At 63.0% G+C, this 27,128-nt stretch overlaps 6 protein-coding genes across 7 annotated transcripts in view; 1 reads left to right on the top strand and 5 right to left on the bottom strand.

The window, feature by feature from the left end:
- The window catches only part of CHLRE_08g360350v5 (uncharacterized protein), a 6,782-nt gene extending 5,240 nt beyond the window's left edge, over positions 1–1,542 (bottom strand). The window contains exons 1-4 of one of the 2 annotated variants that reach the window (XM_043064801.1): positions 1,495–1,542; positions 1,172–1,423; positions 484–633; positions 8–88 (exon numbers count right to left, since the gene is read on the bottom strand). In XM_043064801.1, coding sequence (XP_042921802.1) covers positions 8–88; positions 484–633; positions 1,172–1,321 — 381 coding nt within the window. In that variant the 5' untranslated portion in view covers positions 1,322–1,423; positions 1,495–1,542. Of the gene's footprint in view, positions 1–7; positions 89–483; positions 634–1,171 lie in introns of both variants that reach the window. The other variant, XM_043064802.1, reaches the window with a different exon arrangement.
- Positions 1,543–1,652: 110 nt separating this feature from the next.
- On the top strand, positions 1,653–5,888 carry CHLRE_08g360300v5 (uncharacterized protein). The gene is made up of 8 exons (XM_001702273.2): positions 1,653–2,299; positions 2,490–2,587; positions 3,046–3,093; positions 3,361–3,517; positions 3,714–4,284; positions 4,552–4,627; positions 4,853–4,981; positions 5,238–5,888. The coding sequence occupies exons 1-8, from the start codon at positions 2,185–2,187 to the stop codon at positions 5,322–5,324; spliced, it is 1,281 nt and encodes a 426-aa protein (XP_001702325.1). The 5' UTR covers positions 1,653–2,184; the 3' UTR covers positions 5,325–5,888.
- A 2-nt stretch (positions 5,889–5,890) lies between these two features.
- On the bottom strand, positions 5,891–12,089 carry CHLRE_08g360250v5 (uncharacterized protein). Its single transcript, XM_001702257.2, has 10 exons — positions 11,787–12,089; positions 11,675–11,701; positions 11,418–11,487; positions 11,052–11,227; positions 9,586–10,361; positions 9,082–9,401; positions 8,711–8,864; positions 8,406–8,510; positions 7,974–8,087; positions 5,891–7,576 (listed from the first exon to the last, which is right to left on the bottom strand). The coding sequence occupies exons 1-10, from the start codon at positions 11,851–11,853 to the stop codon at positions 7,220–7,222; spliced, it is 2,166 nt and encodes a 721-aa protein (XP_001702309.1). The 5' UTR covers positions 11,854–12,089; the 3' UTR covers positions 5,891–7,219.
- Positions 12,090–12,737: 648 nt separating this feature from the next.
- CHLRE_08g360200v5 (uncharacterized protein) lies at positions 12,738–17,292 on the bottom strand. The gene is made up of 6 exons (XM_001702256.2): positions 16,453–17,292; positions 16,154–16,250; positions 15,740–15,915; positions 14,791–15,556; positions 14,102–14,585; positions 12,738–13,903 (listed from the first exon to the last, which is right to left on the bottom strand). The coding sequence occupies exons 1-6, from the start codon at positions 16,526–16,528 to the stop codon at positions 13,484–13,486; spliced, it is 2,019 nt and encodes a 672-aa protein (XP_001702308.2). The 5' UTR covers positions 16,529–17,292; the 3' UTR covers positions 12,738–13,483.
- A 687-nt stretch (positions 17,293–17,979) lies between these two features.
- On the bottom strand, positions 17,980–22,509 carry CHLRE_08g360150v5 (uncharacterized protein). Its single transcript, XM_043064800.1, has 3 exons — positions 21,178–22,509; positions 19,598–20,778; positions 17,980–19,144 (listed from the first exon to the last, which is right to left on the bottom strand). Exons 1-3 carry the CDS (start codon positions 22,162–22,164, stop codon positions 18,907–18,909), a joined length of 2,406 nt encoding a protein of 801 aa, XP_042921801.1. The 5' UTR covers positions 22,165–22,509; the 3' UTR covers positions 17,980–18,906.
- Positions 22,510–22,567: 58 nt separating this feature from the next.
- Positions 22,568–27,049, bottom strand: CHLRE_08g360100v5 (uncharacterized protein). The gene is made up of 9 exons (XM_043064799.1): positions 26,609–27,049; positions 26,165–26,428; positions 25,572–25,790; positions 25,255–25,334; positions 25,030–25,109; positions 24,640–24,785; positions 24,248–24,375; positions 23,642–23,794; positions 22,568–23,396 (listed from the first exon to the last, which is right to left on the bottom strand). Exons 1-9 carry the CDS (start codon positions 26,934–26,936, stop codon positions 23,193–23,195), a joined length of 1,602 nt encoding a protein of 533 aa, XP_042921800.1. The 5' UTR covers positions 26,937–27,049; the 3' UTR covers positions 22,568–23,192.
- Positions 27,050–27,128: the final 79 nt, after the last annotated feature.

Genomic DNA, 27,128 nt, shown 5'->3' with positions numbered 1-27,128 from the left:
GATCCACACGCGCGCTCATGTTTGTGTCCACGTTGTGCGCCAGGATCTCGCGCACCGTCAGCACCTTGACGCCGTGCGCGCGCAGCACCTGGTGGGGGGCGGGGGAGTGAGGGGTGGGGGTTAACGTTGAACCAATCCCGTACGGAAACAGTCGCGCTGCAGGGAGAACTCGTCGGGGGCGGTGGGGTGGGGGATGGGGAGTGTGGGGTGGGGTTGGGCATCACACGCAACCTTGCGTTTTGGCCCCGCCGCGGACCGGGCGTGTCTCCCATGTGGGTATCCTCCGGTATCCTCCTCCTCCTCCTCCCGGTCAGGTGACCCCGGTCTTCTCACACCCATGCAGAAGCTCTCCGGCTCTCCACCCCCTCGGTGCCTCTCGCGCCTCATACAGAAACTCTCCGTCTCTCCTCCCCTCGTTGCCCCTCACGCCCGTGTCAACCCCGCTTCCTCCTCTCCCCCCCTCCCCCGCTCGTTGCCCCTCACGTTGCGGAACTCGGCGTGCTGCTGTTTGGCCACGTCGATGTTGACGGGGCGCTCGTACAGCGATCCGCGGGGGTGCAGCCCACCCATCATCAGGCTGGCCTGCTCCGGCTCGCACACAATCACCACCTCCGCAATCTCGTTCTCGGACTCCTGTGTGGGTTTGGTTTGGTCGTTTGGTGGGCGGGTGGTGGTGGTTGGGGTGTGGATTTGGTGGTGATGGGTGGGTAGGTGGCTGGGGTGCCGTGTAGCTGGCTGGGTGCGCGCGGCCTGGGGGAGTAAGTGCAGCGGGCTTGCCGCTACCGAACCCCCAGTCGGTCAACACCGGGGAGCTCTCGTTGATAAGCTTGCAGCGGGCCGACGCCCTCCACCTCCATGCAGTCGGGCTTCACACATCAGCGAGGGTGCAGGTGGGTGCCCGGCCCCCGTTAAAGCGCGCTTCCACGTGACGACGTTTCCGCTAAAGGCACGCTGCCTGCGCTAGACATATCAGTAGCCGGCGCTCGTGCGCTATCTTAGCTCACGTCCAGCCATCTGGGTTGGCGCTCAGAGCAAGAGCGCCTGACATGCACGCGGCCGGTACCAAGACGACTTCGCCCAGCGCCACCCAAATGCAGATCTGGGGCTTCATTACGCCATTTGGACCATTTATATGCATGAAATACATGATGGCGTTGGAAAAGCAACGCACCTGCACAGCCTTGCGGCCCTCCAGCAGGTTAACGACAGCGGCAGTCTTGGCGCGCTTGCTGGGCGGAACATCGGCTTCTACAGTGCTCCGAACGTCCAGGAAGGATGCGGACCTGGGAACCCCGTTCCCGTTGGCGGTCTCGGTAGACATTTTTGGCACAATTGGCGTGGCGCTCGGCGGCTGCACTGAGAGTTGTTCAAACTTCTTCACAAATGGAAGGACGATGACCGTTGGCTCGTTGGGAGAGTTCCTCTGTGTTTGTAAAAATAGTTCGAGGGCGTCAGGCCTGGCTTGCAGACAGCTGACAAATATGTTGAGCTCACCACAGTTGCTGCTCGTCGATAGCTAGAGCCAAGTTTGGAAGCCTTGCGGGTGTTGCGCACGTGAAAATGGGCAGCGAAAAAGCCAACGCGGATGGGCGGGCCAAACGCCCATCCCCGCATGTTGGACTACTGGTGCCAATCAAGCTGTGTAGACTACTGCGAAGACGTGCTGGTGTATCAAGAGTCGAGCGCGCCCTCGGGGGAAAGCGGCTATGCTGAAATTTCGGCATGTAACATTCTTGCGCAACTATCGTTTTGCTGCTTAATAACGTCGGCACTGCAAATTGAACGCGAGCCGTGCAAACGAGTGCAACAACCTTATTCCTCAAGACAAAACCTTGCGTCACCAAGGGGGCCCAGAGCCACGTCGCCCTCGGTCAGGTTGCCACGAAAGCGGCAGCCACGGTAGCCGTGACGCCGCGCCAGCACCGCCTTTCCCGCGGTGGCCTTGTATGTCCTAAGGCACGGAGGCTGCACAGGGCGGCGCAGGGCTGCCGTGGAGCAGGGGAGGGAAGCACAGAGCAGCACCGCCCCGGCAAGGTACACCTGTCGGCAGCAGCAGCAGCAACGCCAGCGGCAGTTTGGGTCGCAACCGCCGGCATTGTACAGCTACGTCTGTCCGCGGCTTTACGTACGCGTGCGAAACAGCGCAGCAGTTGCAATCATAGGGGCGGCCGCATGCCAGCCACGATGGCCACACAGGTCGCCAAGGGCGGCAGTAGCGGCGGCGGCGGCGGCAGTAGCGGCGGCGGCGGCGGCATGGAGGGGAAGTACTGCATTGTGACTGGCGCCAACAGTGGCATCGGTGCGTGGGGGCATGACGCGAGCCAGCCCATACAGCTAGCTGCGGGTTGGTGTGTACGTCACAAACCCCACGAGGGTCGTCGAGGCGTGCCAACACGCACGTCCTGCTGTCGCAAGCAGTTTCCGGCCCTCGCGCCTTCTGTCGTTGTCCCAACACGCCGCTGCCTATCCGGGCTCTCATACCACCACAGGGTTTGAGGTTACGCGCGGCCTCATGCAGCGGGGCGCGCACGTGGTCATGGCGTGCCGCAACACGGCCGCATGCGAGGCGGCGGCGGAGCGACTGCGGGTGCGCGGGCCGATGATGTCCGGGGCAGGGGGGGGGCGGGCCGATGATGACCGGGGCAGGGGGGGCGGGCCGATGATGACCTGGGCAGGGGGGGCGGGCCGATGATGACCTGGGCAGGGGGGGCGGGCCGATGATGACCTGGGCAGGGGGGGCGGGCCGATGATGACCTGGGCAGGGGCCCGAAAAAGGGCTGGGCTTGGGGCGATGCGCGCCCAGTCATGGGGTTGCAGACGGCAATCTGGCCGCACAGGGCGGCGGCTAGGCAATAAGGCATGATTGCATGAACTCGGTGGCGATGCTTGTGCTTCGAGGGTTGTGCGTCTAGTTGTGGAATCTAGGCATTGCAGGCCCGCGACTTGATGCGAGCGCGGGCACGCGCGTGTGTGCGTGAGATGTGAAATGGTGGTCAGCATGCTTTTGCTCGGTCACTCGTGTGTGCTACGTGGTGCACTGCACAGGCGGAGGGCCTGCCCGGCAGCTGCGCCTGCCGCCGCCTGGACCTGGAGGTGAGGGGCGCGCGCGACAACGCACCCACGCAACACGGAGCTCCGTGTGCTTGCAGTCACGCACAGGGCGCCTCAGTGACCTTCTACGTATCACGGCTGTGTACCGTGTATGGGCGCATGTGCGCGCGAGCACAACGGGAGACGTTGACATATGCGATCAACTTCAGGAGTCCCTGCGCCGCGCCAAGCAGCTCCAGCTCGTAATGCCAACGCCATGTTGCAAACAGCAATGAGCCGCGGCACCTGCGTACGGCATATGCGCTGCAGGACCACTCGTCCATCCGCGCGTTCGCCGCCCAGCAAGCCGACGAGCTCGCCGCAGCAGCAGCTGGCCCTAGTGCTGGCGGCCGCTCTGGGGCTCCACATGGCCGCAGCCAGGCGGCGGCTGGCCGCGGGCGCATCGATGTGCTCGTCAACAACGCGGGTGGGTTGCAGCGATAGATGTGTGTGCTTGAGACTTCCAAGGGTGAGGGCCGCGGGCTCTTGACCAGCGGTAATGTACGCACGCCAACCCGCCTCACGTTCGGTAGAAACAACCGCAAATGGTGACACCTACCCATTGCAACTAAACCGGCTGGATCCGCGCCTTTCGTTTGAACCGCTCTCGCTTGCTTGCGCAGGCGTAATGGGCGTCGCGCCTGCGCCGGACGGCTCCGACCGCCACCTCACCGCCAACCACCTCGGGCCGTACCTGCTGACGCGGCTGCTGCTGCCGCACATGACGGCGGCGCCGCCGCTGCCGTCGCCGGCGCCAGCGTGTGCCTCTGCCGCCACCGCCGCCTCCACCTCCGCCCAGGCCAATGGGAGCGCTGCCGGCTCCGGTGACGCCAGCGGCTCATCTGGAAAGGGGGAGGGCGCCGGGGCCGGGGACCGAGCGGCAGGAGCAGGAGCAGGGGCTGGAGGTGGCGGCGGCGGGCGTGTCGTGAACGTGGCCAGTCGAGCGCACTACGGCGGGCGGCTGGCGCTGGTGACGGGGCCGCCGGGGTCGGAAGCCATTGCCAACGACATCCGGCACTGGTGGTGGCAGTACGCCCGCTCCAAGCTCTGTAACGTGTTGTTCACAGCGGAGCTGCAGCGGCGGTACGGCGCCGGGGGCGGTGGTGGAAAAGAGGGAGGGGGAGGTGCAGGCGGGCGGTACGGCATCACCGCGACCGCCGTGAGCCCGGGGCTGGTGGACACCGGCATCTTCAGGTGAGGGGGTGTCGGGGCGGGGCGGCGCGGGGCGGGGTGGAGCGGGGCGGGGCAGAAGGTTGGGCGCCCGGTTGTGCTGGACCGGCATCCGAGGTCGTTACCCCTGCTGCTCGGCCTTCTCGCCTAGGCGGTGCGGGTGCGCGTCAAAGCGTGCGTGGGCTGTGCAGCGCGCCTCTCAAGTCATGACTCATGAGCCATCCCGGCTAGGACCCGGCCCGGTTGTGTAGGCGCCGACGTGTCGTGCACGCCGCCAAACACAACCCACAGGTACCTGCTTCCGGAGTGGGCGCAGTGGCTCAAGGCGCCGCTCCGACCGCTTGGGCTGTTCAAGACGCCGGCGCAGGTGGGTGCGCTGCGTTGGGGTCGGCACCGCACCGAGTGCGTCACCTGGAGTACGTTCCAGGACCGCACTGTTCCGGAGTGCGTTACCTAGAGTACGTTCCAGTCAGGAACGCGGACCTGACATCAATACGGACCGCAGCGCTGCCGCCTGTCTGGCCAGCACCCGCGCCGTCCCTTAAACCCCAGCCTCATGCTCCAAGTGTCCACCGCCGTGCCCACCACACAGGGCGCAGAGGTGGTAATCTACGCCGCCAGCAGCCCCGACCTGGACGTGACGTCGTCCCTCACGCCGAGGGGCTCGGCGGGCGGTCACACCCCGCTGTTCTTACACGGCTGCCGCGAGATGCAGCCCTCGGTGAGTTGCAGTTGACGATGAGTAAGGTTTGTTTCAAACGACATGGGCGGCTTGTGAGGTACCGTGTTCGGGCGCATGGCGCATGTCCAGGGGCGCAACGAGGCGGGCTTGTCGTACGCGCCGCATGTATGTGTGCACGCCTGCACACATTCCGCTGGCAAAACCGGACGCGCTCAGCCCCTTTCACCCCGACCTTCACCCCGCCCTGCGCTGTGTGCTGTGTGCTGTGTGCTGTGTGCTGTGTGCTGCGTGCCAGGCGGCGGCCCGAGACCCCCGACTGGCGGCTGACCTGTGGCGCGTCAGCGCGGCCCTCGTGGGCCTGCCGGAGGAGGATGCGCCCTGACGCCCCGCGACCCAACAACAACAACAAGTACGAAAATATATATAGCTCGACGGACGGCAGCCTTCCTGCTTGAGTGATGCTGAGGCCTGCTGAGGCGATGAAGTTGGCGATATTTAGGTGATGCACAGCTGGCCTGCTGCCTACCAGCCAAGCGGTGAAGCGGCTAGCACTCGAGGCTGTGAGCCAGCCAGCCGACTTATCGTTTGAACCGATGGCATGGAGTAAGGAAGGCACGAGGTGATGAGAGATGGGAAGTAAGGGCATCATCCAACGCCTTGAGCTTGTGGCTGATGGAGCGAGCGCCAGCATCGGACTGTGGGTTTCATGCAAGGGTGTAGGGGGCGGGGTTGGGCGTGTCGGGAACTTTCTTGCGGAGATTCTTCTGCAACTGTGCTGACGCTTCGGCAGCATACAGGCTAGGCATTGATGATTCATCCAGTAAACCCCATGTAGCCCTGTGCTGTTTTGGGCTGCAATATTTACCACAGTGCTCCGCGCAAGGGAGGATGCGGCGTTGGGTTACCCAGTCAGCGGCAGCGCACTGGCATCGGGGCTTCCTCGCTTGCAATTGCAAAGACGGGATTACACGGTCCTCCCCACAAACCTGTCGGCTGGCCCACATGCACCCACAGCTGCTTCTGCCTAAGCAAGCTGGCGAATGCAGGAGGGTCGCATCAACCGCAACAGCCACTCCATCCAGGCAGCCCCTTCCAACACTGCACTCACATACATTTAGTGCCATACCTATACTTCATGCAGCCTGTGCTAACAGTAAGCGCGGCAAGCCCGGCCCATCCTGACCACCGTATGCGAGACAACCTGCAGTGGCACACCCACACAGCACCCATTATGGACTAACGCCAATGGAACAGTCACATGCCACCATACATATTTTAGCAATAAAATCATTAGATCTGACATCCGTTGGATGCCTCGCACATGCTTTTTGTCGTTCGTTGTGACGCCCAAAGGCTTCTCTGTCAGATGCCGAGTGCCGACGCACTGCTCCTTCCAGGGAGCCGCATGGAGGCCCCAAGCCGGTCCACCCTGTATAGATTGCGCGCCCATCATTCCCACCTCACACCTGTCCGTAAACTATGCCTGACCATCGACATGCATATAAGATGAAAGAATATTACGTGGCAGACCCTGCTGCATTCACACTACAATGCTCCGCGGCCTTGCCCTGTCATGTCGCCCCGGCGCCCCGCGTTCGCGCCCAAAAGCCCCACAGCACCCCGTGCCGCCGCGCGCCTTTGCAACGCTAGCTGGCCCCCGCAACAAACCACAAAGGTCACAACAACAATAAACTACGACTGCACGCCAGTCATATGCCTTAGCCCTTATGGGCTTTGTGCCTGCAGAGTGTCAACATCAGTAATCGCCGCAGCTGCTGCACGCGCATACATTGGCTCTCAGCGGCCGCGCCCGCCGGCCTGTCGCGCCGCTCCAATTGCATATGGGATGTTGACCATGCGTGTGCCAAGGCTGAAGCCCTCATTGCTTGGCCCCACACACCGTACAGGTATCGTCGCCTTTGCATTGTGCAGTGACCGGATCTGTCCCTCAGGTCACGCCGTCATTCGTTTGTACACTAGCCATCGGCAGCGGGAGAAGCTTCCCGGCCTGCAATCCTGCGCCCGGCCCCAGAGAAAGGGCGTGGGTACGTGGGCAGCCTCGGAACGGGCGTGGGTGCTTGGACAGGATCAGAAGACTGAATACCCCGACCTTGTCCAGCCCGGAACTGAGCGCACTGCCCCCGGGCGCGCTGCACCCTGCCGCTTCGCGCCCTGGTTTGCAGTGCGCACGCTTCGCCGCTAGCCTCCGCTACAGGCGCGAGGGCTGGCCGTGCGCCCAGGTCGCTGCCTGCGGCAGCCCCACAAGCGCTGCGGCAGCTACGAGCGCGCGTTCCGCGAGGTGGGCAGCTGCACGCACAGCACCGCACTCACGAGGGCCTGGCGAGACCGCGATTTGACCGGCTCCACGCCGCTGCCGTCCACCGCCACCGCCACCGCGGCCGCCGCGTCAGCGGCGGCAGCCGCCCCCGGCCCCCCGTCTGCTCCCGCCGCGGGGGCCCCGCCGGGGCCCGGGTGCGCCTTGGCGGCCTGCGCGTGCGTGCTGCTGTGCGCCGAGCTGTTGGAGGCGAGCCGCTTGCCGCGCAGCACCGCCGCCACCAGGTCGCTGGCCTCGATGACCGGCAGCATGATGCACACGGCCGAGGCCACGATGCCCCAAATCATGGCGATCATCACCTGCGCGGAGGGAGGCGGGAGGAGGGCGGAGGGAGGAGGGAGGCGGGAGGAGAGGGGGGCCAAGGGTCAGGAGGCGTGGCAGGCGGCGGGCCAAGAGGAGCAGGGGTGCAGAGAGGGCGCGGGTCGAAATGTCTGGGAGAGATCACAGGACGCTCAGCATTGCGCGGGTGTGGTGGCAACGGCAAATAGGGGGCATGGCACGTGGCCACACCCCGACACACCGCGCGCCACGGCAAAGGCCGCTTTCCCCCCCGGTCGCTCATCGGTATGCGCGCCCCTACGCCTGCTGTCTTCCTCGCTACACTTCTCTGTATCATCATCGCACCCCCCGCCGCTTCCCCTCCTCGCGCTGCCCCCTCCTCCAACCCCCCAGTGCTGCCGCCCCGCTCCCGCTCACCCAGAAGGTGAAGTAGCCCTGGCTGAAAACCATGGCCGGCAGCGCCAGGCAGGGCCACAGGATGAGCAGCAGCAGCGTCAGGATGCCGCTGGTGATCCAGGTGAACCGCACCACCTGCCGCGCACAGGCCACAGGGCAGCAGCGGGCACAGGGCAGCAGTGGGCACGGGGCGCACTGTATGTCACAAGGCACAAGGCGCCAGCATAGGACAGACAAGCCCAGCCAAAACTCCGAGAGCATCGGAACACGCCCCGGCGCGGCAAGGCACAGGCAGTTGCGGGGCAAGCGCTCCCCGCTTTGCAAGACCGCGACCGAATTCTCGGGTACAGTCCCAAGATGCAAACACGCTATCAGCATTGCTCCATGCACCGCGCCACCGCCGCCGCGCCCCGCCGCGCCGCGCTGCCCCCCAACGCGCCCCACGTTCCTCACCTTGTTCAGGGCCTGCGGTGAGTCGTCTCCATCAAAGTTGTTGGGGTCGGCGTTCGGGTCCGAGTCCAACACCGGGATGTTGCGCAGCTCGGCCCAGTCGAAGTCCTGGGAGCAGAAGAAGGGAGCGAGGACGAGCCATCCATATATATACAAGCTCAGGGGCAGTCGCGTTGTTCAGAGACAGGAGGTGGAGTAACAGAGGCAGCACGGCAGCAGCCAGTTCAGGACCATAAGCTGGGGCGTCACCAGACCCATCCCCAACCTCAAACACCATGCGCATTCAAGGGGACTGCCAGTCCTCATACCTGGGGAAAGATGTAGGAGAGGATGATGCACAGGATCATGGACAGGAAGAGCGCCACCAGGTTGCCGGCGAGCATGGGGTAGTCCTGGCCAGTGGTGTTCAGGCTGAGGACGCCGTTGTTCAGCTTTGCGGCGACGATTAGCCAGGTCATGACACTGTGCGGCGCAAGCAGTGGGAGACATGCGAGGTGGCAGGCGTCAGTCAGGTTATTCAGGTTCACCAAACGGCAAGTGGGCATGGGGCTGCAGGGGTTCAACTAGTCAAGGCAGCTGGCGCCGGCGGCAGGCGTCAGGTAGGTTCAAAGCCGTGTTAAGTGCTTGAGGGTGCCGGCCGGTCGGTGACGGCCGCGTCCCCTGGTTTCTCAAACCGCACCTGAGTGGCGTCGTCATGACAGCTGACACGCACGCCGCGGTGGCGGAGCACTTGGCCCAGGTGAGGGAGGCGGCGATGGGGAACACGGCCGAGCCGATCACAATCCCCATGAACATGTATACCCAACTCAGCGACACGTTTAGCTTTAGCAGAATCACCGCTACGCAGCCTGACACAAGCGCGTAGACAACAATGGTTATGCGCTGCAGCTTCACCATCAGCCGTCCGTCTGCGTTCTTATTGATGTAGGGCTTGTAAATGTCGTAGGCGACAATGGTGGCCACGGCCATCTGCTCGGCGCAGGCGGTGGCAGTCACGGCCTGTGCGTGGGGCATTGCGGCATGAGGGGGTTGCAGACAAAACGTTTCAGTCTTCACCGACCAAACAGTATCCAGTCTTTATCATAAGCACGAGTAACGAAGCGCCAGCGCGTGGCGCTGGCCCACGCGCCAGCCCTTGGCGCCCCAGACCCCATTGCGCCCCAGATCCGGGCCGCGAGCTCACCATAAAGAGTTGGAGCGTCATGAGGAACGCGCCGCCCTGGCCCATTAGGTGCACGGCCAGTGCCGGCGGCACCAGTCCTTTGTTAGCTTCCTCCAGTGTAATGGGCAGGTCCAGAGCGCGGGCGCCCAGGCCCATGGTGGTGGCAAAGGTGAAGGGAATGGCGAACCAGCACAGGCCACCCAGCAGGTAGCCACGGTACGTTGCAGACGGCTTGGCGGCGATGGCGCCCTGCCAGTAGGACTGGTCCACGAACACGGTGCCGAAGTTGCCGATGATGTTGATGATGCCGAAGATGATGCCAGACTTGGAGAACATGGTCATATAGGAGCCGCCCATGTTGTCAGCCACCGGGTACTTAATTGACATCACCGCAAGCCGTTGGTATACGGTTGCTATGGATCCTAAATCTGGGTTAGTGGCGTAGACCTGGAACATGAAGATCAACATTACTATGTAAATCACCGAAACGTTCAGCCACTCAGCCACCACGGTGCCCTTCAGGCCGCCAACCGCCGTGTACATCACTACACCGGCAGGAATGAGGAAGGAAGCAGCATACACGGACACGCCGGTCAAGGCCTCCATCACGGCGGCACCGCCCAGAATGAGCATGGCAGTCACAATGATGTTGGTCAGGAAGCCATAGCACGTGAACACGACGTGGGCGGTCGTGCCCCAGCGGCAGCGGATGATCTCCAGGAAGGTGTGGATGGTGGGGGCCTTGCGCTTGATCTCCACGGCCAGGATGGCGAACAGCAGCACCTGCACGGTGGCGCCTGTGGATGGGTGGGGCGGTAGGCGCAAGAGCGGTGTGGGCGGGAGTGCTGCAGCACCCTTGGCAGCCAAACCGCTGTTACGGGGCTGTTGGGGGTGGAACCGTGGAAGGGCCCAGTTCTGTGACCTATAGGGTTCAGAGGCAGGCCCTTGCCGTCGGCATCTAGGTTACGGGACCTCTGGTCGATTGGGAGTGATGGTGCCGTGTGGGCCATTGGGACACTGCACGCTAAAGAACCGGCACGGTTGACGTGCGGGCGTCACGGGCCCAAGGGAACCCTGTCAGGCCCGGTCGCGTCACAGGTTCAGGGCGGGTGGTTCAGGGCGGGTGTGGGGGTGAGGAGCCCGCTGCGGCGTGGGGTCTAAGGAATGAGAGCGCGGCCCTGGGCTTCACAATGCGAACCGAACCCCGAGCCGCCGCCCCGCACTCCACCACATCCCTCCCCGCCACGCTCGGCCCAACGCGGCGGCGGCCCCCGATGGGGCGGCAGCAACAGTCACACAGGAGACTGGCACCGCAGGGTTTGGTACGCGATATGCCCCCGACACAAACATACAGATTGTCAACTACTCGGCGTGCCGCCGCACAGGTTCCTGCGCACTCATTACCCGGTCACTCGCGCCCCACCCGCCCTCTGTCCTTGCATGCCCGGACTCGGAACCAAGCCCCACCAGCACCAATGCATGCCTACCTGCTGCATACCAGAAGGGCCCTGCTACGCCAAACTTCCATGCTACGTTTGTAGACTGAAGCAGCGTGGCGGCCCACGTCCACTTGGCAACGATGTCACAGGCGGTCAGGCCGGCTCTGATGCTGCGGCCGGCGGTGGCGAAGCTCTCCGAGTCAGCCCCAAAGTTTCCGAACCGCCTACAGTACGCATGGCACGCAACAGGTTTTGGAGCTCAGGCGCATAGACGTGGAGTAGTCCCGATGCACGATCGTGGCCCCGCCACGGCTGGTGCACCCTCCCGCCTGGTGGCGCGTGGCCTCTTCCGTTACCCCCACCACACCCAAGCCTTAACCCTAGCCGTCCCTGACCTGCCCTTTGCCGACCCACCGGTCCAACCAGATGAGGGCCGTGGGCACGCAAGCGAAGACCGCGCCGAGGCCGACAAGGATGAACCATCCTGCCGAAACACACCAGCTTGCGAGTGAGACGACCAGCCCCCACCCTGACATCAGCGAGCCCATCCGTTCCACGCTAATTACCAAAGTCTCCGTCAGCAATCCACCACCTCGACACGGCAGCGCAACACGCAGAGCCTGGTCGCCAAGGAACATGAATACACATGACGAGACTGTCGGTCAACTCACCTAGCCCTTCAGGAAGAACTGTAGGGCCTATAAGACACGTTGACGCAAGTTGGATTGGTCGTCAGCCAAGCAAAGTGACTGCTGGAGCCCAAACACAGGATGTCTCGCTTACCCTCCCCGAAGAATTCGCACTGGCCATTGTATTCCTCAAAGCCAAATAGGTTATTGCATGTCGACATCGCTGGAGAGCGACCTGTTTGCTTTCAAGGACTCCACAGCTTCGCCGCTGCCTCCGCTTCTCAAGTTCCCTCCATCTCCTCTATAGATTGCAGATTGTAAACAAGTATGGCATATAATCCACTGTCGAACGCACGGAAAGCTGGTAAGAGACTGCGCTTTGGCCGCGTAGCGCACAGCTGCTGGACGACATGGACCGAGTAAGATAGATATGTGAAAGTATGCTGCACCTGATTGGAATAGCCGGCTAGGGCTCAGGTAAGAGCGTTGGGCCGGGTTTTGGTCAGCCCTGCCCTTCCCGGCCCCCGTCGAATCGCCTGCTCCGTAAGTCTGTCCTCTGGACTTTCTAGGCATCCACGACCAGTGGTTCTAGCTAATTGTCACGCCTGGTGGCCTCGTCATTGACTTTCCATGTTACCTGCATATCAGAAAGCGCGTGAACGGCTTGAAACTGGCTCGAATCCCGTGCGCAACATCCAAGCATCCCGACATGTGTGGGTTTGGCAGCGCGTATTGAAAGCGTATTTTGACGTACCGTACTAGGTAAGCTGCGAACTACGTATCAATACGCGTATCATGCACTCCTGACGCCTAGTCGCCTACGTACTGGCGGTGTGTCTTCATGGAGTCTGAGTGCCTAACTCACCTTGCCGCCGTGGCCTTCCAACATGCAACGCTGATATCCTGACAGTGCATCCTCACCCGTTACCTTAGCATTCGGCCAAAACACACAAATACACACACACTGCCACATACGATATCTCTTGTCTAGATGCTGCATGCGTACTGCGACCCTGTCCATGCTTCTGCGTGTCATATGTCAGAACAGGGTGCTGTGTCGCAATCGAAGACCCCGTCTGGTGGTTCTGAAGGCGAGACCTTAGCGTACTTGTTTCCGTTACACAGACCGCGTGTCCCTGATTGCAGATGACTCGCCAGTAACGTCCGGCATATGTAAGCATGTTTGCGGCTGTCAGCCCCAAGCAGCACTCTCGACGCTTCACTCAACCGAATGCGCGGGCAAATCGTCGCGTCACTGCCACCCCTCATCGAATACTAAGCTTTTGTTAATGATACAGAGCAATGTATCCGCACTCCCGAACTCAGCATCCAGTGAGTCGCACTGGGAGGCCCTTCCAATTTTATCTCGTGCACCCTTGAGAGGCATCTTATGGGCTCGCGGCGAGCACAACAGACTGCGCGCAGGTAAGATCACCCCACCAACCAATCAGTTCCCGCTCAACCACTGCATAGCAAATAAGTCATGCGTCACGTGTCTGCAATTCGTCCGATATAATAACCTGTCTAGGCATGCGAATTACCACGCCGCCAGTCCACGTCCCCCCTTGCACCACAGCCAACCTAGATGCGATCGAGCAAGGCCCACGCTTTGCAGTCGACAGTGCAACCTATACCTATCTACTCGCAGTGCTGATGTCATCCCACTCTATACTGTGTCTATCCTAATTCTAACGACGCACACGCACCCGAGACACAAGCTAGGCTAGGACGCGCACGCGTACGCACGCCAGCGCATCACACACAACGCGCCGCACCGCACCCATTCAAGCCGCCTTCGCAGCTGCCTGGCAAGGCGACGGCGGGTGTCCCGGCAGTAGCAGCTGCAGCAGCTTACGCACGGTTGGCGGGGGCTGGGGGCAGCTCCATGTGGTCGCCCTTGTGCGCCGACTCCTCGGCTGTGGTGGCGACGCCGCCAGCGACGGGGGCCTTCTTCCAGGTGAAGAAGTTGACAATGACGTCGGAGGCCTCCCAGATGGGCAGGACGATGCAGACGCAGGACGCAACAATGCCCCAGATCATGGCAATGATGATCCAGAAGGTGAAGTAGCCCTCGGAGAAGACCTTGGCGGGCAGGGCCAGGATGGGCCAGAGGATGAGCAGCACCAGGGTGAGGGTGCCGCCGGTGGCCCAAGTGAACTTGATCACGTGGTTGAGCGCCTCGGGGGAGTCCTCGCCCTCGAAGTTGTTGGGGTCGGAGTTGGGGTCGCACTCAATCACGGGGATGTTGCGCAGCTCAGCCCAGTCGAAGTCCTGAGGGGCGGAAGGAGGGCGCGAGAGAGGCGGGGCGGGGGAGGAGTCAGGCGCACGTGAGGCAAGGGAGGGGCGGTCCGCATCGACGGCGGTCAGCAGCAGAGCACGCATGCGCGAGCGAAAGCCAGGACAAGGAAGGCTGCTGTAAGACCGTGCGCTTTCTGTGGCGCGCATCGCAAGGGAGCAAGGGCTGCTCACCTGGGGGAAGATGTAGGAGAGAATGATGCACAGAATCATTGAGAAGAAGAGGGCGACCAGGTTGCCGGCGAGCATGGGGTAGTCCTGGCCGGTGGTGTCCAGGTTGATCACGCCGTCGTTCAGCTTGGCGGCGGTGATGAGCCAGGTCATGATCGCGAGGGGGGTGGTCACGACGGCGGACACGATGGCGGCGGTGGCGGAGCACTTGGCCCAGGTGAGGGAGGCGGCGATGGGGAACACGGCTGAGCCGATCACGATGCCCATGAAGAGGTAGACCCAGCCCAGAGACACCTGGAGCTTCAGCAGGATGACGGAGATGACACCGGAGATGATGGCGTACACAACAACCATGACGCGCTGCAGGATGATCATCTGCTTGCCGTTGGCGTTCTTGTTGATGTAGGGCTTGTAGATGTCGTAGGCGACAATGGTGGCCACGGCCATCTGCTCGGCGCAGGCGGTGGCGGTCACGGCCATGAAGAGCCTGAAGGTTGGGGAGGGAGGCGGGGACGCAAGGTAGGGCGGGTTAATGCCATGGCCATGACACGTGACGCCAAGCCCTAGTGCAGTTCCTTCACGAGTTCACCAGCAGGCAACTGTACGATGGCAGGTTGTATCAAAGCAGCATACAGGTAGGCCTGAATACTACTACCGCATTACTACTCAAGCAGTCACCGACACTGACTCACTGGAAGGTGACGAGGAAAGCGCCACCCTGGCCCATCAGGGCAACAGCCAGAGCGGGGGGAACCAGACCCTTGTTGGCCTCAGCCTTGGTGAGGGGCAGGTCCAGAGCGCGGGCGCCCAGACCCATGGTGGTGGCAAAGGTGAAGGGAATGGCGAACCAGCACATGCCACCCAGCAGGTAGCCCTTGTAGGTGGCGGAGGGCTTGGCGGCAATGGCGCCCTGCCAGTAGGACTGGTCCACGAACACGGTGCCGAAGTTGCCGATGATGTTGATGATGCCGAAGATGATGCCAGACTTGGAGAACATGGTCATGTAGGAGCCGCCCATGTTGTCGGCGACGGGGTGCTTCTCGGCGACAGCGGTCAGGCGCTCGTACACAACCTTAATAGAGCCCAGGTCCTTGTTGGTGGCGTAGACCTGGAACATGAAGATAAGCAGGGCGATGTAGATGACACACACGTTCAGCCACTCGGCCACCACGGTGCCCTTCAGGCCGCCCACAGCGGTGTAGATCACCACACCGGCGGGGATCAGGAAAGAGGAGGCGTACACGGACACGCCGGTCAAGGCCTCCATCACGGCGGCACCGCCCAGAATGAGCATGGCAGTCACGATGATGTTGGTCAGGAAGCCGTAGAAGACGAAGATCACGTGAGCAGTCGTGCCCCAGCGGCAGCGGATGATCTCGAGGAAGGTGTGGATGGTGGGGGCCTTGCGCTTGATCTCCACGGCCAGGATGGCGAACAGCAACACCTGGACGGTGGCGCCTGTGGGTGGGAAATCAGTGGGGGAGAAGGTTAGAGCGGCGGTGGAGGCACAGAGGCACGGTAGCAGGATGGACACTCAACGTGCGTGGCAATTGAGCAGGGCAGACAATGCTTCTTCCGCCCTGGCTGGCAAGTATCACAACACAATGCGAAAAGCGACGTTCCCACTTCTCCAAGACTCACCGGCAGCATACCAGAAGGGACCAGAGACACCGAACGACCAGGCGACGTTGGCAGACTGGAGCAGGGTAGCGGCCCAAGTCCACTTGGCAACAATATCGCAGGCGGTCAGACCGGCCTTGATGCTGCGGCCGGCAGTGGCGAAGTTCTCGGAATCAGCCTGAGTGCCGCCGAACTTGCTGTGGAGCGGCGGGATGGCAGGGGTGCGAGGGGAAGCAGTGGTACGTCAGTTGATGTTGTCGCCACCAAGGCACGGCGGCCGGGGAAGATACGCTGAATTATAAGGTGCCAGTGTGCCCTCAACGTTTTGATTGTGGGGGCTAAGCGCTCAAAGAATCCCAGCGCAAAAACCCGGGTAGCGGCACACCGGAGCCATTGGCTGACCAAGCGCCGACGGGCAGACCAGCCCCAACTCACCGGTCGGCCCACAGCAGGAAGGTGGGGACCAGAGCAAAGACAGCGCCAAGGCCGATCAGAATGAACCAGCCAAGGCCCTCAGGCAGAGCAGTGTCGCCTGCAGAACGAGGGCGCATGAACACCAACTGTTCAGCAGGTGTTTAGCCTCGCTGCTTGTTTGCAGAGCGAAACCCAGCAGAAGTAAGGTCAGATCAAGGTGCTAGGCCGGCAAGGTGCTAGCAGCCCAAAGACCCCTTGACCCCTTGAACAAGCGCGCGGGAAGAGCCCTAGTTGGCCATTCAAGGTCGCGACCGACTCACCGCTGCCGAAGAAGCTGCACATGCCATCATATTGAGTCAACCCGAAAAGGTTGGTGCACTCCGTGCTGTCGGACATGGTTGCAGAGGCAGTGAGCTCACAGGTCGCGGCAGCGACGAGTGAACGATGAGGCGAAGGGAGAAAGCGCGCTGGCGATGCGAAGTAAGGAAGAGGGGAACACCTGGCTTGCCAAGGCTTGAGTCGATGACTGGCAAGTATGGCGCCTGGCGGGGATTAAGAGGACAGCGACTGCACCGACCTGTACGGCGTTGCGACTAACTGACCGGCAATACCTGCCAACCCCTGCACGTGGGTTCCTGTGGCAACCGACTCCCAGAGCGCTTGTGTCAAATGCTTCCTACCGCTCCAAAATATCTCACGCGATCGAGCGCGGCGTTCGCGGGCAAGGGTTTGGGGCCGACCTAACCGATGTTCGCGGGGACCCCCTGATCACCGAAACTTGAATGCTTTTACAAAAGCAGAGATTAAACTTAACTAATTGCATAGTTGCAGGAGGCTATACCTTGGGGTGTGGCGAACTCGCAGGACAGGCGAGTTGCGCGCAGGACTCAGCCCAGGTCGCCCTGTTTTGTGGCGCAAAAATGGAGTCTGCATGCAATAGCGACAATTCTATATTCACCAGACTCACCGGCTTGCGCGCAGGCGAGCCGGAGACGGAGTTAGGCAGCCATGTCCTGCGAGAAGGGCTGAAAACGCCCTGCCAGCTGGCTCGGGCCCGGACACCGCGCGGCAACTATGAACCGCCGGATGCACAGGGGAAAAGGATGCCAAGGTTTGGCCACAAGCAGCTAGTCTGGTCGCGGTGGCACGTGGCAAGCTAGTCCACGTTGATTGTGTGGATGGTGTGGAAATGTCGAAGGGCTGGCTGCGTCCGGTGCGTGATTAATGAGACTGGCACTGTCTTTGCGCCACCGCGCAACAATACCGGGTACAACATTGCATTGGTGCGAGGAACCTGGCGGGGCCTGCTCGACGGACTGGCGCGCGTGCCTACCACTCGGACTCCCACATGGCGGGCACCTTCCCAGCTGTCCGCCAGGGCGAGCCTCCCTGTCTCCCCGCGCCGCCCCACTGCCCAAGGCCTGACGCTACCACTATGAACTGCGAAATAGCGCATAAATATGCTGTTCGTGGGCTGCAAGCAGGCGCCCCCAACACGCAGAATGGCACCGACCCTTATAGTAGTATACCGATGCGGCGTGTGGCAGTCGTCCTGTGCGCTCGGCGCCCCCCACTTTTGTCGGGCACGGCAGCTGCACCCACCTTCCTCCGGGCCAGCTGCGTACACGCACACGCCGAGCTTCAATAAGCTCTTGCGGCAGTCAGCAGCTGCACTGGAGAAAGAGAGCTGGAAATGGAAACAGGCATGCAATCATAGCGCAGCTTGTGTGTGTGTGCGTTGATGAGAGGGGCGCGAAGGGGTGCGCGATGGACAGTGTTAAGGGGCAGGGACGAGAGGGGTGGAGACGGGCATCGTGCGCGCATGCCTCCCTCTGAATCTGAGCGGTAGATTGCATTGGTTACAAGAGGGACTGGGGGTAGGCACACCAGGGACCTGTCTGTTGCGCTTTTTGTTTTTGCGCAGGCCCGCAAAGCCCCGTTCCAGGAAAGGGGTAGCAAGTCGCGGTCACGCGTGTTGTTGTGCTAGGGTTCAGCTGGATTGGGAAGTAGGCAGACACGGCGTCCCAAGTTCCGGACCCCGCTCCCCCCCCCCGCTGCCGCCTGTGATAATAACTGCCACTGTTTGGAACTTGAAGGCTTTCAAGTAAGATGCGAACGTGAACCCCGCCCCCTATGTTGTTAGTCGCATTGTTAGTCTTAAAGCATCGTCGATAGCAGGTTGTTGTGCACTTCCTCGTTACGTTCGGTCTTGGATCATATGGGCGCACTAGTCACTTGTTCACATCGAACCGTGCACGCGTACGGACCGTGCCTGCGAGCCCCGGCTCAGCAGTCAGCACCTCAGCATCTACTGCATTACCACATGAAGGGCCTGAAATACCTTCGGGTGTCACTCTCGCGTTTCATCCCAACAATCCACTCATCTGCCACAACTGCATCTGCTGCAAGTTGCGCTCATCATAGTGATCATACACAGCAGCTCTGGCCGCCCGCCGGCCCCAAGACTCTGGTTGATTACTCATGCGACACGTATGCATCCTGCGTCCACAACACACTACTAGTACAGTACTGGGGCCATACCGTTGCACGCATCCCGGCACGCGCCCCCTGAAACAGCTCTGTACTTGCTCTGCCCCTTTGCGACCACCTGCGTTCAGGCGGCCCCACTACGCCTGCCACCTGCACACACACCTTCACCTTCACCTGGTGCTTTCCCAACACACCTACGTGTGTACGGCCTTTGCACTATCCCATCCTTGGTGCTTTCAAAGCCTAGCATACCAGACCAGACCAGCCCAAGCCGCACCGGCGCGCTACAGCCGCCGCTGCACGCACCGCACCCGGAGCCGCCCGTGCATGTAACCGTCGTCGTGCAAGTGCATACCCCAAGGCTTCTCGACGCGTGGCGGCTCCAGTTGAGCGTCCTGCTGCGCCGCCGCCTGCACCGCTGACTGCTGTGATGATGGCTGCGCCGGTTGTGGTGTGGCCTGCGTGTTCTGCTGCTGGGACTGCTGCGGCTGCGGCGCCAGCGGAATAATTGCCGTGTAGCCCCTGTTGAGGAGCGATCAGCACTCATATACCCCGAGAACTACAGAGGAAGTAATGCACCCCAGACGTGATGGGGTGGGCGCTTTTCCTCTAGACTTTAACAGGTTATGAGCCCCGCTAACGCGGCCCTGCGCGAGAGGTCTCGAGTTCAATTCCCCATTACTGCGCCGGATCTGAGTGCGGCGGCAGGGGGAGATTTAGCACTATAGAGGGCTAAGCTGCGCGGAGGTCGCGGGTTCGAGCCTACACGAGTGAAGTGAGGTCGATTCCGGCAAGAGTGGCGCGGAAACCAGAGTGGTACCCGGACAAAGCGAGCTAGCTATAGAGTGCTGCTCGAGGGGGAGTGTTGAGGAGCGATCAGCACTCATATACCCCGAGAACTACAGAGGAAGTAATGCACCCCAGACGTGATGGGGTGGGCGCTTTTCCTCTAGACTTTAACAGCCCCAGCCCCACCCGCTGAGCTCCACCAAGTCCCGGTTCGGCCCAAATGGGACCTGGTATGTCGCCTTGCCGGCGGCGGCGCCATCCGCGTTGCGAGCCCTGCCGTACACCAGCAGTGCAGCCTGCCCCAGGCTGACGAGGGCGCCGTCCGTCTCCTCCCCGCGGCTGCCCCCCGCCCGGACGGCAGAGGGCACGGCAGCGTTTAGAAACACGCCGCCACGATCCGGAAGGTTGCTGGACTGCACCGTGACTGTCCAGCGAAAGCCGTTGGCATAGAGGGCCTCAGCGTTGTCTGCTCCGAACGACCCGTCCGCCGGCTCCCAGCTGCTGTCTAGCACCTCGCCGGGGATGCTCCAGGCCAAGTCGAGCAGCGGGGCCGCTGGGCGAGGCTGCGAGACGAACCAGCGCGAGCGCCTAGCCACCGGGCTGAACAGCGCGACTTGCCGCAACCGAAACCGGCGCATTGCGTTTGCGCCAGACCACTGCTTGAGCGGCGCACGCACGGTCGCCAGGTCGAGGCCCGGCAGCCATTCAGCCGCGAGCGGCAGCACAACGACGGTGCGGTACACATCGTTCATGTGGCACAGCCGAACCAGCATGAAGAGCCGCTGCAGTGCTTCCTTGTCCGTCTTCCGGCCCGGTGCCACGGCCACCCACTTCGCCAGCAGGAGCAACACGCTCGCCTCATCGTCTGTGGCGAAGCTCTCTGCCGCCAGCAGAGCCTCCAGGCCGGCGGCATTGAGGCTTGCCAGCTCTTTCCACACGCCGTCATCTGACAGGGCGTGTGGCGCGCTGCGCACTGCCCACGCCAGCAGCGCGCCGAAGGATGGGAGCGATGGGTGCGGCTGCGGCGGCTGCGGCGGCTGCGGCGGCTGCGGCGGCTGGGCACCCTGCGCCACTGCCGCCGCTCTTGCATTCAGCGCCTCCGAACCATTGCTGCGGCTTGTATGCACAGCTGCCGCGGCCTCAGCCGCCGCAGCGGCCCCTACGCCGCCTGCAGTGCCCTCGCCCCGCGCATCCGGCAGCGGCACCTGCCCTTCATCCGCAGCCGCCGGCTCCTCTTCTCCCGCCTTGGCCACCTGCCCCTCCTCGGCCCACTCTGCTCTTGTCCGCTCCTCCCTCCGCGCCCGCCGCAACGCCACTTGCTCCGCTAGCCACCGCTGCCCCTCCGCAGCGTTAGACACTTGTAACGCCTGTAAACATTCAAGGCATGGAGCAAACATTTTCATGTGCAGCCATGCCACCGTATCAGGCGGGTAACCGCGTCCCCCATAGCATTCCCCCGCTCTCTGTGAGCGGCTGCAATTACCGCTGACGGTATTAGTACGCAGCTGGGACGCAACTTGTGTCGCCCGGTCACACGCAAGGACACACAAAGCCGTGCATGTTTCCCTCCCTTGTGCTTTCTAAGCATGAACCTTCCCCTTGTGCATTCCCCACGCATAAGCACGTACTTCTGCACGCAAGCGCACGAGCACACGGCATCTGGATGGGCACTGAAACTAGGACGCAAAAGCATCCGCATACGGCGATCCAGGTATCACATTATGCACCAGCCAGCCATTCGAGCGGCTCCGCTTCCGCTAACGCACCTGCTCATTGGCAGCGGCCCAGGACACAAGCTGCTTGAGGCACGCAAGCCGCAGCCGCGCCAGCAGCGCCGCTGAGGCTGCCAGACCTGCGGAACCGCCCTCTGCGTCGCCAGGATTGCCGCCGTACCCGACCCAGCCCGCCACAGCCGGGACGATTACGCGCTCCAGCTCCTCCCAGTCCTCCTCCTGCCCCTCCTCCTGCCCCTCCTCCTTGTCTGACATGTCCGGTTCGCTGTCTGCGTCTGAAGGCTCCTCCACCAGCAGCTCCTCCTCCTCTCCCTCCTCTCCCTCGTCGTCGTCGCCTGGCTGCTCCAGCAGCGCTCGTGCCGCCAGGTAAACATCCACCACAGCTGACGGCAGCGCTGCTGCTGGCGGCAACAGGCCGCACACCGCCCCGGCGGCGGCGGCGGCGTCCCCTTGTCCAGATCCCGATGGCCTCGCGGCCGCTCCTGCTGCACGCGCCCCCGCTCCTGCCCCGGCGGCAGCCGCCGCTGCCCTTGGCCCGGCTATAGGTCCCACCACCGTTGCAGCCGACGCCGCAGCCCCTGCCGTGCTCTTGTTGCCCGTGGCCGGCAGCGCCGGCGGCGCCACCAGCGCCACCAACGCCTCCTCGCACGCCGCCACGCACTCCGGGATCTGTAGGTAGCCCGCCAGGCGCCGCACGTGCAGCAGCTCTGCGGCGCCGCCAGTCACGTGGCCTAGGCCGAAGGTGTACAGGTAGCGCAGCGCGGCGAGCGCGTACGGCAGGTCCGAAGGCGTGTCAAGCACCGCACGAAGCTGTGCCTTCGGCTGGGGCGGTGGCTGGGGCTGGGGCTGTGTTGCCGGCGCAGGGCCCGAAGTCTCGGCAGCAGCGGAAGTGGCAGCTTCAGTGCCGCCGCCAGCAGGCACCGGCTCAACATGCACAGCTTTCTGAACCGGCCAGCGCTCTGCCTGGGCTCTGAACAGGGCCGAGCCGGACCACAGAGCGAGGAGGTGCGCCGGAAGCATCTGCAAAACCTCGGGCCCGGACTCCGCGGCACCGCACGCATCTCTGCTATTGCTAACATTTTCTGCGTTATAGAACACTACTTGGCAGTCCGAGAGCAGCGGCGATCCGAATAGCGTTGCAAGCGAGGTGAGCAGCGACTGCACCATTTGCGCTTTCAGGTTCACTAGATAACAGATCCGGGGCGTTAATCCAGGGCATTACCTTCCTGCATCGCTCCGTCAGTCATAAACACCCAATGCAAGGAGTTGGCACTTGGCTACGCGAGAGCTAGCGCACTTCAAGCGACTGTCGCAGATATCGCGGTTGGTTTGACTATAAGCAACTATATACATATACACGATGGGTTCAATCGCCTGCAATACTAGGTTTTAAAGCGGTTGGCGCATTCGAGCGGTTGGCGCATTCGAACATGAGTCGAAGTCCATGCCCAACTAACTCCTGAGCCCGGTGCTATTAGCTTCCTGGCTCGTTTGGACCAATCTACAATCATGAACTTGTAACGTCAATTAACTTCTGAGTCCAAAGGTGCTTGGTTGCAAAGGCGCATTTGAGCAAGAATGGCAAATGCCGCCCATACCACGGTTGCCTGGCGTACGTGTCAATAACCCCCCTTCGTCATGGCCTCACAGATTGTCTCAGTGTGTTTCTATGCCTTCTATTCATGTTGGCGATACACTGTCAAGCCTGCTCGGACTAGTTCGGTAGTATACCAGTATGGTCACCCCCACGTAAGCTGCGTGTGCGCCGCCATCCCCCAGCACTCCCCGGCGACAAGACTGAAGATCCATACGCCTAGTCACCACACCTACGATCGTCTCCGCTCAACTCAACAGCCTCCCGCTCGCTCCTGATCGCTGACACTCTCCCACACAGTATCGTCGCTCACATCCTTCCACCACAAGCCTCTCTCCGCATGCGCTGTCGCTCCTGCCTTCCCCCAAAACCATTTCGCTCACGCCCCTCAGCCCCACACCAACCAGAAATACCGGCGAGCTAAGCCGGCAAGCCAAAGCCGGCAAGCAACTCCTCACTTGCCGGCTGCCGGCATGACGCCGTGCCCTGCCGGCCCGCAGCGCAGCCCCGCCGCCGCCTCCATCTTCGCAGCCACGCCCCACAGCCAGTCGTCGCGCCAGGCCTTGGCGAGCAGCGTCACACCGAACGGCAGCGTCACCGCGGTGGGCCCCGTGGCGGCCAGGTGCGCGGCGCGCTTGCGCTCCTCCTCGCTTGCGCCCTGTGGGGGATTGTGGTTGGTGTGGTCACGGTAGGTTCCGGTAATGGTGGTGGCGTCGTGTGGTAGTGACTACCGTACTGTTACGGTGTGTGGTGGGAGGGGAGCTAGGCCGTGAAGGTGCTGGCTTGCCGTGCGTTAGCTGGCTGTTCACGGAGCGCCCTGAGCCCCTGACTCCTGATCCCCGTTGCACCGTGCCGTTGCATCCTTGGGTTGCACCCCGTCCCTCTCCCCCACGCCCGCCTCACCTCGGCCAGCACGGCCGCGTCGTACGCCACCAGGCCGGAGGGCAGGGCGATGCCGCACATGTCCAGCAGGTTGACGAAGTTGGTGAAGCGGCCCAGCTTGGCGTTGCGGCTCCAGGTGGGCGTGGAGGCAGCCTCCTCCTCCAGCACCTCAGCCTGCGGGGGGGGGGTAGGGGAGGTGGTGCAGGTGTGTGTGTGGGGGGAGGTGGTATACGGCGTGTGTGTGGGGGGAGGTGGTGCAGGTGTGTGTGTGTGTGTGTGTGTGCGTGTGTGTGTGGGAGTGTGTGTGTGTGCGTGTGTGTGTGTGTGTGTGTGTGTGTGTGTCATTGTGTTGGTGCTTGGTGCTGGGGTGCGGGGATCGCGGACGAGGCGTTCGTTGCGGAACGGGAGCGACTGTGTGTATAGGTGCGTGTCGGTGCGCGCTGTGCAACCGCAATCCCATTCAGCATCCGGACGGCGCCTGCTTCACCTCACCCTGCCCCGCCATTCCTGCATTCCCCCGTGCCCTTGCTCCGCGCCCCGCCTCCCCCTCCTGCCCGCCTCTCCTGCCTCCCTCCTGCCCGCCTCTCCTGCCTCCCCCTCCTGCCCACGGCCCCACGGCGGCCCCACCTGCGTCCAGTGCGTGAGCGCCGTGGGCACCAGCAGTACGTCCACGCGCGCCAACGCGTCCAGCGCACGAGCCCGCAGCACCGCCATCGCCGCCATGTGGTTGTACACGTCGGCAGCGGAGAACTTGGCTGTGTGTGGGTGATGAGGTTGGGAGGTTGGGAGGGTACACAGGCAGAGGAGTTGGAGGGAGGCCGTGTCAGGGGAGCGGGCCGAAACCGTGCGCGTTGCAGGCATACGGTAACTCGGACGATCACGGCCTGGTGTGATTGCAACGTGCCCATATCGGGGCGTGCCTTACCTTCAGCCGCAGCTTGCCCGCGCTCACCTCCACTTGCCCACTTGCCCCACCACCACCTCGCTCGCACCTCTCCCCTCCATCCACCCGCACGCACCTGCCCCCGCGATGATGTGCCGCGTCACAGGCAGCAGCCGCTCGTCCCCAATCACCGCCGCCTGCACGTCGCTGGCGGCCGCGCCGCCCTTGCCCGCCACCGCCGCCGCCGCGCCGCCGGGGGCCTCCAGGAAGGCGCGGATGCCGCTGCGGTGCGGCGGGAGTGTGGTGTGGTGTGGCGTGGTGTGGTGTGGTGTGGTGTGGTGTGGTGTGGTGTGGCGTGGTGTGGCGATGGCGGGCATTGCGGAAAACGTTGAGTGAAGAGGTGGCGGAAAGGTCAACACCGCGGCCACCCAAGGGCGCAGCTATTGATGAAAGTCACATTTGCAGTGTGCCAGAGTCCCACGGGCCGCCAGGCACGCCCGCGGCCTCCCAACCCGCAAGCCCCCACCTGTACCGCTCCGCCACAAAGGAGGTGCCGTACAACATCGCCGCCACCGCCATCAGCGGCTCAAAGTCAAAGTCGTGCACCTGCAGGCCGTGCGGCGGCGGCGGCGGTGGCGGGTCGTGTAGTTTCATTTATAATTGCGGTAACGGGGCAAAGAACGGAATGGCCTTCACAGCAGCGGACGCATGCCCACTCCACGCCAATGCCAACGGACACGCAGTCGCGCACCTGCACGCCGCCGGCCGCGGTGAGTCGCTCCACAGCGGCGCTGAAGGCGGCGGAGCAGGCGGCCGCCATCGCCTCGCCGCCTGCGGTGAAAGCAAGGCAGCGCGCGCCAGGGTGAAGGCGCCGGGGCCGGGTCAGGAACGCCGGAGCAGCACGAATTCCACACTCACACAAGCCAACCAGCCGGTACGCCCCTTGCTCTCAGCTGCATGACCGCCCTTGGCCTGTGAGCCGCGGCTAACAAGAGCCCGGGAACGCGTGCACCTCCTTCCAACGCCCCAGCCCCAACCTGCCCTACGCTCCTGGTGGTGGCTGCTTACCCGGTCCAGCCCAGTCCAGCTGCTTGGGGCTGGGCACGGCGAACCGGAAGCCGGCGGCGGGCGGCTCGGAGGCGGGCGACAGCGGCGGCGGCGGGCGGCGCCACACGTCCTCCGGCCCCGCCGCGCCCTGGCGCATCAGGCCCATCACCTCCGCGCCATCCGCCACGCTGGCGGTGAAGACCGTGAGGCAGTCCAGAGAGGCGCAGGCCGGCACCACACCTGCACGGCGGCGGCGGCGGCGGCGGAGGGGTTCTGGTGTCTTTGAGAGGGAGAGTGTGAGTGCGTGTGCGTGTATGTGCATGTGTGTGTGTCGGGAGGGGTTGGGGGTGAGCTAGCGGGGCTGCGCGGGCGGCGCCATGCGCGGCAGAGGCGCCGCTGCTCACGTACCCCGTGTGACACCACGGGGGCTGCATCGCCACACCTCGTGTGTCCGCCGCCGTTCACGCGTCGTGCCGCTGACGGTGCCTCTCCCAATGCGCATCCTTTGTCTTGGCCGCGCATCCACGTGGCCATGCTGCCCCCTCCCCCCCTGGGATTGGACGCCGCCTTGCCGCCCAGACCCCATGCCGGACTGCTGTGTCCGCCAGACTCACCAACGGTCGACACGCTGCCTACAGTCGGCTTCACGCCCACGCAGCCGCACAGGCCCGCCGGCACGCGGCCAGATCCAGCAGTGTCCGTGCCGAGCGCGAAACACACCAGGCCGGCGCCCACCGCCGCCGCGGAGCCGCTGCTGCTACCACCAGAGATGAACCGGGGGTCGAAGGGGGTGGAGGGCACGGCGGAAGAGGGGGAGCGCGTTCCGACCAGACCAGCTGCGAACTGGTCCATGTTGGTCTTGCCCACCGCGATACCGCCTGTGTGGAGTGGGGGTTGGAAAGCAAGTCAGAGTGGTCGGATGGGGGGGGGGGAGGAGGTGTCGCCTCGAAGCCTGGGGAATTTCTCTAAAGCGGGGGGTGCACAACACTGCTCCCCTGCCAGCCGCTGGGTTCACCTGGCAAACATTCGGTCGAGCAGACTGCACTGTTTGGACTCACCCGCTTCAAGTAGCTTGTCCACTGCGGGGCTGGACCGCTTGGGCATGTAGCTGAAGGCGGGGCATGCCGCCGTCGTGGGCATGCCAACGATGTCCACATTGTCCTTCAACGCAAACGGGACGCCCCACAGGCTGCCCCTCGAGGATTCGGGCTGGGCCTCCAGCTCCGCGCACCGCTCCAAAAGCTGGTCGAGGGGAGGCAGGTGCAGGAAGACGCCAGGAGCAGCGGCGAGCTTGGGGTACGTCGCCTTGATCAGCATCGTGGGCGTGCATTTCCCGCTGGCGTACGCGGCGCGGATGGCCGCGAGGTCAAGCATCTCTGGGATCATTTCTGCTGTCTCAGGCGTTGCGGGTGTATGAGTCTGCGTCCTGACCGCGCAGCGATAATTCGCGCTGCTGTCAACTGTAAACCCTGGTTGAGTTTAATACGAGAGCTTAAAAGAATTAATTCATAAATGAGAGTAACGATCTGTACACCAATCGGTTCCGTCCGATTTTGTGCCAGGCGCGACAATTGGTCG

This window comes from Chlamydomonas reinhardtii, chromosome 8 (genome assembly GCF_000002595.2).
Source record: "Chlamydomonas reinhardtii strain CC-503 cw92 mt+ chromosome 8, whole genome shotgun sequence".
NCBI classification, from domain to species: domain Eukaryota; kingdom Viridiplantae; phylum Chlorophyta; class Chlorophyceae; order Chlamydomonadales; family Chlamydomonadaceae; genus Chlamydomonas; species Chlamydomonas reinhardtii.
Note: the sequence above shows the minus strand (reverse complement) of the source record. Positions and strands in the feature narration are given on the sequence as shown.